The 11,920-nt window shown below is 30.9% G+C and overlaps 1 protein-coding gene across 1 annotated transcript; it reads left to right on the forward strand.

The window, feature by feature from the left end:
- The first annotated feature begins 4,392 nt into the window (after positions 1-4,392).
- Positions 4,393-4,845, forward strand: LOC145099724 (uncharacterized). The gene has a single exon (XM_079037245.1). It carries the CDS (start codon positions 4,393-4,395, stop codon positions 4,843-4,845), a length of 453 nt encoding a protein of 150 aa, XP_078893371.1.
- Positions 4,846-11,920: the final 7,075 nt, after the last annotated feature.

Consider the following 11,920-nt stretch of genomic DNA (forward strand, 5'->3'; position numbering starts at 1 on the left):
GTGGTATTGAATATGAAAGAAGATGACAACCTTCCTATAATTTTAGGAAGACCATTCTTGAGTACCACAAGAGCCCTAGTCGACATTCATGATTCAAAGCTCACACTCCGTGTAGAAAATGAAGAAATCACTTTTGACATGATCCAAAAGGTGAGTAATGACAATCAAATAAACGAGATGTTAGTGGTGAATGATTGGGAAGAAGAGAATTTCAATGGATTAAATGAATTAGAGGAGCTAATGGAGGAAGAATTGAAGACTTGGGAGAAGCCTAACATGGAGAGGGTTGAGCGTACCAAGACTTGCGCCTCAGTTCCCATAAATTTTTAAGTTTTCGCCTTTACAACACCAAAGTCTAAAATGAATAAGGAAAGTGAAGAAGAAACTTTGGTTTCAAGTAATGATGAAGAAGTAGGTAAAAAAGAGATTATACAAGAATTAAGCAAGCCAACCTTGAACAAGATGGATGTTGAAGCAAGGGAACAAAAAAAGGAGAAAGAGAATCATAACTTGCTACAAGAGTAATGGGTCGAAGCAAAAACACGAGGAAAACGCCATTCCAAAGAAGAAGGAAAACTCAAAAAAGGCGTATGTAAGAAGGGTACATGCTTACAAGAGAAGATTGAAGGAACAAAAAGTGGAAAGAGAGACCCCACTGCCAATTGCAACAATATAGAGTGGGAAGGAGTCCAACTCACGACCCCATTAAAAAGAAGCACTTATCGGGAGGCAAACCGATGTTTTTAGAGTTTGAATTTTCTTTTCTTTTTTATTTGGTTTTAGATTTGTTTTAGCTTAACCAATTGATCATGTGTTTCTCTAGTCTTTTGATTTTATTTTGTAGTGATGAAAGAAGTGAAGTAATAAAGGAGCTTAATTGGAAATAGCTGGTAGATTTTAGAAGACTAGAACCTAGAAGCCGCATAACCCTTCTCAAACTTGACCCAACTAACCATAACCCAAAACGCATAATGACCCAAGGCCCAAAAATGGCCCAAAAGAGCTTATGGGAGTACATCATGCATACCCCTCCTCTACACCATTCATAGAGGTACCGACCAGAAAACGAGGCAGCCATAAGTTACGCGCTGCGTACTCCCACCCTAAATCGAGCGTACTCGATGAGTCTACAAAAGTCATATTAAGCACTTATTCCCTTAAGACCAATCATCCAAAACTCGGATCTAACCCTAATGGATGTCCCAAAACCATAAAGTCCCTGATTTTATGGCTTTCCATGGTTAATGAATCCCAAAACCAAACTCTAACTTCTTAACTTCACAAAATGGTCAACAACTCATTCATGGTTGAAATATACCCAACAATATTCAATTTGTATGTAATAAGGACCTCAAAAATATCAAGAAATGCTAACCTAAGCTTCTGGATTAGCTTTTACTCACAAGAGACAACCCTTGGGACCAAAACATGTCAAAACCTAAGCAAATCTAGATCTATGCAAGAGAATCATAAAGGTTGAGACTTTATACCTTTTGGAAGAGGATGAAGAAGAGTAGAGTGTGGATCTATTAGTTATGGACTCTAAGTACACCTTCAAAGTTCTCATTTTTCACTATAACATACCAAAAATCACACATAAACTTGAAATTCTCACAAAATGGAGCTAGGGTTTTGTGGGAGGCTAAAAGAGAGGGTGGTGGCTGATGGTAAGAAGGGTTTCCAAGGGATTAAAGTCCTTAAATAGGGTCCAAGATCCTAAAATTAGGGTTTGCATTCAACACGAGTATGGACTGCGTACTCTAGGTACGCCTAGCGTACTCAATGAAACCCCGCATCCAACTTAATGAGTTACGCCCCACGTCACTCTTAATTACGCCTAGCATAACGACCCATCTTGCAATATATATATATATATATATATATATATATATATATATATATCCTTAAAAGAAATTACCTGGGAACCGGGCGTTACAATTCTCCCCTACTTGAATCAGAGTTCATCCTCGAAGTGAACCAACGTAAATAACTTTGGGTAATGCTCCCTCATCTCCTCCTCAAGCTCTCACGTCCACTCTGAACCCTTATGATGATGCCATTTCACCTTCACTAAAACTACCACCTTGTTTCGCAGAGCCTTCATTTTCCTGTCTAAAATCGCAACCAGTCTCTCTATGTAGTTCAAGCGCTCGTCCACCGAAATATCCTCTAATGGCACCACTGTATAGTAATTAACCAAACACTTCTGTAGCTGGAGAGAAGTGAAAAGTGTTGTGAATCTGACTAAGCTCCTCGGGTAGCTCCAAACGATATGCTACCCTGCCCACCCAAACAATAACCATGAAAGAACCAATATATCTAGAACCCAACTTGCCTTGCTTCCTGAGTCGGATGACACCTTTCCATGGTGGCGCATTTACGAGTACCATATCACCGACCTAAAATTCCAGGTTCGATCGGCGTCTATCAACATAGCTCTTCTGCCGGCTCTGCGCGATCTGCAATCGCTCACGCTCCTACTGAATCAACTTGGTGATCTGGAGCACCACCTCCGTGATACCTTTGAATTGTCGACTGACCTCCCCCCATCAAATCGGGGTCCGACACTTCCTCCTGTAGAGCATCTCAAAAGGAGGTCGATTAATATTGGCATGATAACTGTTATTGTAATAAAACTCAGCCAAAGGAAGACACGTATCCCAACTATCGCCAAAATCCAGCACACATGCCCAAAGCATATCCTCCGAGGTTTGAATGGTCCGTTCACTCTGTCCATTAGTTTGTAGATGAAAATTCATGCTGAAGTGTAGTCGCGTACCCAACTCCTCATGAAATCTCTTCCAGAACATGGAAGTGAACCGGACATCCTGATTAGAAACCACTGAGACTGGGACCCCATAATGTGCCACCACCTCACAAATATATACATCTGCTAATTTCTTTGAAAGATGCTCTCTTGAATAGGAATGAAATGTGTACTCTTGGTCAATCGATCCACGGCGAGCCAAGGTTGAGTATGGGAAATATTGAAACTGAGTTGGCATTTGTGATGAAAGCTTTGATTGAAGACTTAAGTGGTTTCTTAGTTTATTTGGCATGTGATGTATTTAACCATTATATATAGCCTTTAGCTTAGCTTGTTAGGTAAGCTTCCCACCAAGACTCCCTTTCTATATTAACATCAGTTAGGTTGAGAAAACAAAGTCTCTTTGTATGTTTTGTTTCTTAATCAATAATATACAAGAGCTTTGACAAGATTCCTTGCAATTTTGGTTGATTGATTCATGATTCTTATTCTAATTCCACACTCGTCATTTCGTTTTGGACATCACAAATTGTTAAATCACAAGTTTATTATGTTATTTTAGCTAATAATTAGTTGTTTTCCATTTATCAAATTATACTTTTTAATTATTAGTTAATTTTGTTATTTGGTGAACATTAACATGTGACATGTTTTTAAAAAGAAAACACGTAAATTCTTATCAAGATACTGAAGAACTGCCAGAGAATGTTTTGAATGAAAATACCCCTACATCTCATGTTCCTAAGAATCAATCCAAAAGAGTTTGTCTTGAACTTAATGAAGTTAATCTTGATACAATAGAACGAGATCTAGGTTTACGTATTCAAATCTATGATTATCCATTTAATCACTGAGATGTCATTCGACGATCTTACATGAATTTTGGTCCCCTCTAACCAATACTTTCTGAATATCCAAAATTTGGACTAGAAACCCATAAACGTAGCTTTCATGTGTCTTGGTTTAAGTCATATCATTGGCTGGAATATTCAGTGACTTCAGATGTTGTGTTTTGCTTCCCTTGTTTTCCTTTTAACAAACCTTATGGACTTGGATATTACAGCCAACGAGCATTTACTATACATGGATTTAAAAATTGGTATAAAGTTAGTGGGGAAACTTGTGCTTTTTTGCATCATATGGGTATCAAGTGCACATCTTTTCACAACGTCGCACAAAAAGCATGGGATGATTTGTTAAATGAGATGCAAAATATACAAAATATTTTTGAGAAATTTACTGATGAAGAGCGTAGGAACAATAGATTGAGACTTAAGGCTATTATTTTTTCAGACCATTGGTGTGCCTTTTAAGCAATATTCTTGAAATGTTGGAGGCAATCAGAACTTTTAACGCTGAGATGAAATGTTGTTGCATCCTCTAAAATGTTGTTGCAAAAAATGAAATGTGAAAGATGGAGTGATTTTCTCTCTCTTGATAGGTCATTTTGTGAGCTACGCAACATTGGCATCCCTCATTTATCTTCCCCTTATTTTAGTAGAGAGGTTCAAGCTCGTAATGAGCATAACGATCATACACTTGAACATCATTATCATGTGGATATATTTTGCGAAGCAATTAATTGTCAACTAATGGAGTTGGATAACTGATTCAATGATTGTTCAATGGAATTGCTTCAACTTTCAACAATTTTAGATCCTAAAAATGCTTATGATCATTTTCGAAGTGATGATGTATGTCAATTAGCAGAGAAGTTTTATCCTGAAGTTTTTAATGACCACGAGAAAGTACTTTTAAAGTTGCAACTTCAACATTCCAAAGTTAATGTCATTCAATATGCAGATTATAAACAGTTGACATCTATTTCAGAATTATGCCAATGGTTGATAAAAACTAGAAGAGTAACAAATTTTAGTCTTATTTATCGAGTAGCTAGTCTCATACCTACTCTTTCGGTTTCAACTGCTACAACAGAGAGGTCATTTTCGGCAATGAGTCTTATTAAAACAAGATTACAGAATAAAATGGAAGACTTTTTGAACGACTCATTGGTTTTGTACTTCGAAAGGGAACTTTTTGAAAAAGATTATTTTAGAGACAATTGTTCAAGACTTTAAAGACGCAAAAGATCGGAGAGTTGCCCTTTGATAAACGTTGTAAAAGTATTTAATATTAATTGTTTTTTTTTCAATGTCATAACACTAAACCAAATGAAAGATGTTTATATAATTTTTTTTTGATATTTTGATTTCAGCCACCCTAGTTTTACTACTCGTATTCTGCCCCTGTGTTTAACCATTTTAACTACCGTTTTAGTAGAAGTTTTAATATTTTTATAATCAAAATTATGAGTTTTGGAAATGTATAAAATAATAATAAAGTATAGAAAAGATGACGGAGGAGCTTGTAGAAGAACTGTTGGTACCAAAATATTACGAGATAAAAGAGTTGCTTATAATATGTACTGCACACTTATAATCCACAAAATTAAGGATATATATAAATTCATTTATCTCAATATATGTGCGTACTGCACACTACCTAATCATCAAAATACTAATTTGATTTCATGGGACTTCTTATAAAGAAAAGCCCACTGGAACATAGTTGCTTATAATTATATCCATGAACAAGAATATATATCGCTGCATTATATTTTTGTAGTAATATATAACATTAAAACTAGATCTAAGACATGTATGTTGATTGAAAATGCAACAGCCATCTTTTAATAATTGCAAACACGTAAATTAGATTAAGACATGTATTAATAATTGAGAATCTAACAACTCAAACATTTATCAACAAAATACCAAACAGAACAATATATTTTAATATGAAGTTGTTCTCTCTCTCTCTCTCTCTCTCTCTCTATATATATATATATATATATATATATATATATATATATATATATATATATATATATATATATATATATATATATATATATATATATATATATATATATATATATATATGAAGGTTCAATTGAGAAAAAAAAAAGTTGAGAATGGAGAACCATTCTCAGCCAATTATTTAATGAGCTTAAAAAATGCACGGTGTCAAACTTGTAAATAATCAAAATACATTAATGAGCGGTGACAAATTTGTAACTAATCCAAAAACATTAAACCGTCAGGGCACTTGAATAATTTGATATCACGTCAAATCTCGACAGAAAAGCACCATTTCCTTCTTCGATACACCATAACACGAAAACCATTTGCAGAAGAATCGATAAGAAGAAAACCATTTGCAGAAGCATCAAATAACATAAACGAAGAAAAATGTCTTCCGATGAAAACATGAACGAGACCATTTCCTCACTCTTGACAATGAAAGGTAACCATTGGCGTTTTTTCTCGAGTTTTTAACGATTTCGAATCATTTCTAAAATTATCACTTGAATACTTGAAATTTCTCGTAATCTTTGATAATTATTAGTTGATTTAAAACTAAAAGTATTGTTTTCACACTGTTCATTCTTCAAAAAAGATTGTTTACTTCAATTTTTTTATGATACTCGTTCATTCTCGTAACTCTCCTTCGTTATTACTTTATTTACTTGAAATTTTTATAAGAATCATCCAATATTATTTGATATATAAATGATTTTACATCATCTCTTCATTTTTCAACTTTATTCAAAACTATTCTGTCAAAATACAAAGGTTACTTAATATTTCGCTTATGTTTTCCTAATATTAACTACTTACCCTTACAGAAACAACACCAACAGTGAAGAATACATATAAACGAAAATCAAGAACAAATCAAAAAGGTAAATAAAATATGTTTTGTTTACTTCTGAACACAAGCAAAACTAATATTCATTCGTGAATATGTATGTTATATTCACATATGAATAGAATATAGCTTGGTGTCATACATACATTATTCATATGTAAATATAACAAGAATGACTTACATATGTTCTATTTCACATATGAATATAACAAAACATATTCATATGTGAATAAAAAAAATATGAATACATATGTTTTATTCAAATATACATTCGTGAATATTTATGTTATATTCACATATGAATAGAACATAGCTTGCTGCCATACATACATTATTCATATGTGAATACAACAAGAATGGCTTACATATGTTCTATTCGCATATTAATATAACAAAACATATTCATATGTGAATAAAAAAATATGAATACATATGTTTTATTCAAATATACATTCGTGAATATGTATGTTATATTCACATATGAATAGAACATAGCTTGCTGCCATACATATATTATTCATATGTGAATACAACAAGAATGACTTACATATGTTCTATTCACATATGAATATAACAAAACATATTCATATGTGAATAAAAAAAATATGAATACATATGTTTTATTCAAATATACATTCGTGAATATGTATGTTATATTCAGATATGAATAGAACATAGCTTGTTGCCATACATACATTATTCATATGTGAATACAACAAGAATGACTTACATATGTTCTATTCACATATAAATACAACAAAATATTATTCATATGTGAATAAAAAAAATATGAATACATATGTTTTATTCAAATATTCATTCGTGAATATGTATGTTATATTCACATATGAATAGAACATAGCTTGCTGTCATACATACATTATTCATATGTGAATACAACAAGAATCACTTACATATGTTCTATTCAGATATGAATATAACAAAACATATTCATATGAGAATAAAAAAATATGAATACATATATTTTATTCAAATATTTATTCGTGAATATGTATGTTATATTCACATATGAATAGAACATAGCTTGCTGCCATACATACATTATTCATATGTAAATACAACAAGAATCACTTGGATATTTTCTATTCAGATATGAATATTAGAAAACATATTCATATGAGAATAAAAAAATTATGAATACATATGTTTTATTCAAATGTTCATTCGTGAATATATATGTTATATTCACAGATGAATAGAACATAACTTGCTGCCATACATAAATTATTCAAATGTGAATACAACAAGAATGACATATATATGTTTTATTCACATATGAATATAACAAAACATATTCATATGTGAATAAAAAAAATATGAATACATATGTTTTATTCAAATATTCATTCATGAATATGAAACTCATTTATCTTCTACTTACTATTGAATGAAGGTAAGAACACTAACATTTCCGATAAAGATTCACCAATAATGAGAGAAACAAGATCAATGTAGAAGAGGAAAAATGCGAAAAGAACAAAATTCCTATCATATCTAATATATTCATATATGAATAAAATTGTATATATTGGTTATATTTTTATAATAAATAAATATTAATAAATCAACGAGCATATATCATATTCATATATCAGTAACTTATTCAAATATTATATGTTTTCATTTCCCAGATATAAAAGAAACAAAAGTACCAAAGAAAATAAAGCATCAAAGCAGAAAAAGTCCATCAAAAAGGAAAACTCCTGAAAGACAACAACTACAAGATTTAGACTCTGATTTTAAAAGTAGTCATCCATCGCAAAAGGCAAAAAAAAAGGAGTCACCAATCAAAAAAGACAAAAAAAAACAATGGTAAAAGAATTTTACTCAATGAAAAACAGATGTTCACCAGAGGTATTACTATCTATAATCCTTGGGATGAGCAAAGAACAAAAAAGAATCTGTAAGATCTATGGTTTTGGATCTTTGTTAAAAATGAAAATCACAAATATACCACTGAAGCTGGGATTTTATGCTCTTCAAAAATTTGATTCTGAGAGAATGGTGATAGATATTGAAGGAAAGGAACTGAAAGTAACAGCAGAGTCTGTTCATAACATGTTGGGCATACTAATTGGTGGAACCAAACTTACACAACTGGATCAATGGCCTAAGGATGATACAAGTTATGATGAATGGAAGCAACAATTTAAAAAAGATTCAATCATCCGACTGAGTGCAATCAAAAATGTTATTGTTTCTACCACACAAGCTGATTTCAATTTCAAATTGAACTTCTTAGTTCTTTTTGTCAACACGTTTTGCGAGTCAACATCAATGGGAAGATGCAACCTGTTTCCCTTGAGTTATATTTCAAGAAGAACAGATATCAGCAACATAGACTGATGCAGCTATGTTTTGGACTGTCTTGTCAGAACAAAAAACTCATACATACCATACTCAGATACCAACTTCTTTGTTGGACCTTCAGCTTTCTTGGTGGTAAGTTATTTTAATGTTTATACTCAATTTTTAATAATATTGATTATTCATAAACTAATAGCAAATATTCATATATGAATAAGAAAAATATATTTTTTCACACGTAATGCTTTACATTACTTATTCATATATGAATAAGTAAAAAATAATAGTACTTGTTCATATATGAGTATCAATTAGTTATTATTTATGTGTAGTTGTTCTATGCTGATAACATCCACTCAGAAACTTTAACAGTAACACATAAACGTCCAACAATTTGTTACTGGAGTTCAGATAAGATTTGATATCGAGAGACATTTGAACAAGAAAAATGTAGATTTGGACTTGGAGAATTAAATGAAGAATTTGTTAATGAACAAGTTGAAGGAGATACATATCTCGAAGACAATGATTCTGATAAAGATGAAGATCATTCTGTTGAGGTAATTAGTTTGAACATGTTAATAATATATGATTACATTAAATTATTATATTAAATTCTAATCATATACTTCTTTTTGTTACATAGGCATATGAATCAAAAATATCAAAAATGATTAATAGTTTTGAGTGGATGAAGGAAAAGCTGAATTCAAAGCTTAATGATGCGATGACAAAGTTCCCTGAAAAGGAAAGTTTTAAAATTTTCAACGAAAAGATGACAAATATGATTGTTGAAGAAAAAACTGAAAGCACAACACTTTTTAACTTTCCAAGTAATGAAACTGGAGTTGAAGGAATCAATTTGACACTAATAATGGGTTAAAAAAATGATCAAAAAGAAAATGAAGATAAAGAGGGAAATGGTGAAGAAGACAGTGATAATGATGCAAGTCAACCAGATGTAGATTATTTGCTTGATTCAAATGAAGCAGAGAATGAAGAAATAAAGAATGATGCATATAAGAATAAAAAAGAAGGTGAAATTGGAGTAAAAGAGAAAGATGGAAAGATGAATGAAAATGAGAATGATGAAGAGGAAAAAGATGATCATGCTGAGGCAACAAATAATCATGAAGAGACTATTCAACAAACTGAAAATGAAAATTTGTTGGATAAAGTTGTTGACAACATTGTGGACAATGTCCTTGGAATTGGAATTTCAAGTTTAAATAGTCAAGAAGATGAAATCTGGAATCACCCTGAAATGAAAACTATTTTCGATAATATTGATATAGTTAAATTTTGTCTTACTTTTATTTTAAAAAAATATATAAAAATATTAATACACAATAACAATTTTGTTTGTTAAATTTTGACCAGGGTCACCATTGAGTACAGGTAAAACTAATACTCTTGTAGAAAAGGAAAAATCAGAAGGTATACATGAACAAGGAACAAAAGTTGAAAAAACAAAGCGAGATGATATATGTAAATGAATGATTTAAAATATATTACAATATTTATATTGATTTGTTTAATAACATTGTTTATTCATAAGTGAATAATACACTATATAAATGAATAAAAAATAAAAAATATTCATATATGATGTATATGTTTCAGGTAAGGAAAACTCTAAAGATAGAAATGAAGGAGGAACAGAAGCTAAGAACACGAAAGATGGAGGTGAAGATAAACATACAGAAACTGAGAAAGGAAATGCAGAAGATAAAGGTAAATAGTTGAATCACTAATAAACGAATATAATAAGTTTTATTATTCACAAATAAATAACGCAATATAAAAAAAATTAATATTTCATATTCATAAATAATGATATGCATTAGTTATTCATAAACGAATACATTACTTATTCACATATGAATTAGTTAATCAAAGTTATTTATCTTTCAGGAAAGAAAAAGTCAGAAAATGAAAACAAGAAAGGAGAAAAAGCTGACAAGACAAAAGAAAATAAATGAGGTAACAATTTGGATAAACATTTCAAAATATAAACTCAAATATTATAATTAACTTACAACTATTTATACGATAAAACTCCTAACATGCAGATACTCATCCAAGCTTTAGTCTAGGTCTCAGTCAACATTCAGATCAAACTTCAAGTAAAAAATCTAATGAATCTTCACCAAAAAAACCACTTACAAAGAAACAAATCAAAGACGACCATCAGAAGGTTGTTATCAGATTAGCAAAGAAAAATGTTCTTAATCCAAATCCAATCTCTGTATCAATTCCTACTGAAGTAGGACCATCAAAGCATGATCTAGATCAACCAAGAGAGAAGAAGCTTGATAATGCTTTCAAATCACCTTTCAAATGTAGAATAACATACACAAGGCAATACATCGTAAGTAACTTTATTTTATATACATTCATATATGATTATTATATAGATAATAATCTATGACATTTTGATTATATATTTGTAGAGATATGGTTGTCCAGACAAAATATAGTCAAATAACAGAAAGAGCAGTTATGGAAAGTCTATATGCAAACACTGAGATTTTTGGAGAAGTTTTAGACACTTGTTCTGATTTACTTAACCACCAAGAACTGGAAATGGATTTTGGAAATTCACCATACAGACTCTTCTTGAAAGTTGGAGTTTTTGTAAGTTTATGTTCTAACCTTAATTCCTTCCTTATTGATAAATGAATACACCAATATGATGTATTCATTTATGAATATTATATTTTTTTACAACTGAAATTCACATATGATTATACAAATATGATGTATTCTTTAACATAATTATATATATTCAACTGAAATTCACATATGATTATATTGGTTACAGACTGCTTATCTAACTTCAACATTGTCTGATGAAAGAAAATATGAAAAATTCAAGGAGAACTTTCATGAGAGTACCAATGGGTATAAAAAAATCTTGAACATAAAATATATTGACATGGTATGTTAATTAAAGTTGTTTTTTATATATATTTTATCAACAAAATACTTACCATTATATACATAAAAACAGATATTCTTTCAAGTTGTTATAAGTGCTCACATTTTTTTGATTGTCTTCAACTTAAAGAAACCATCAATTGAAATTCTAGACAATAGTGCAGTTGAGGGGGA

Source organism: Lactuca serriola, chromosome 4 (assembly GCF_051521515.1).
Source record: "Lactuca serriola cultivar US96UC23 chromosome 4, Lser_US96UC23_V15, whole genome shotgun sequence".
Classification (NCBI taxonomy): Eukaryota; Viridiplantae; Streptophyta; class Magnoliopsida; order Asterales; family Asteraceae; genus Lactuca; species Lactuca serriola.

Coding starts and splice junctions, on each gene's coding strand:
- LOC145099724 (XM_079037245.1), top strand. CDS start 4,393: ATGGAATTGCTTCAACTTTCAACAATTTTAGATCCTAAAAATGCTTAT.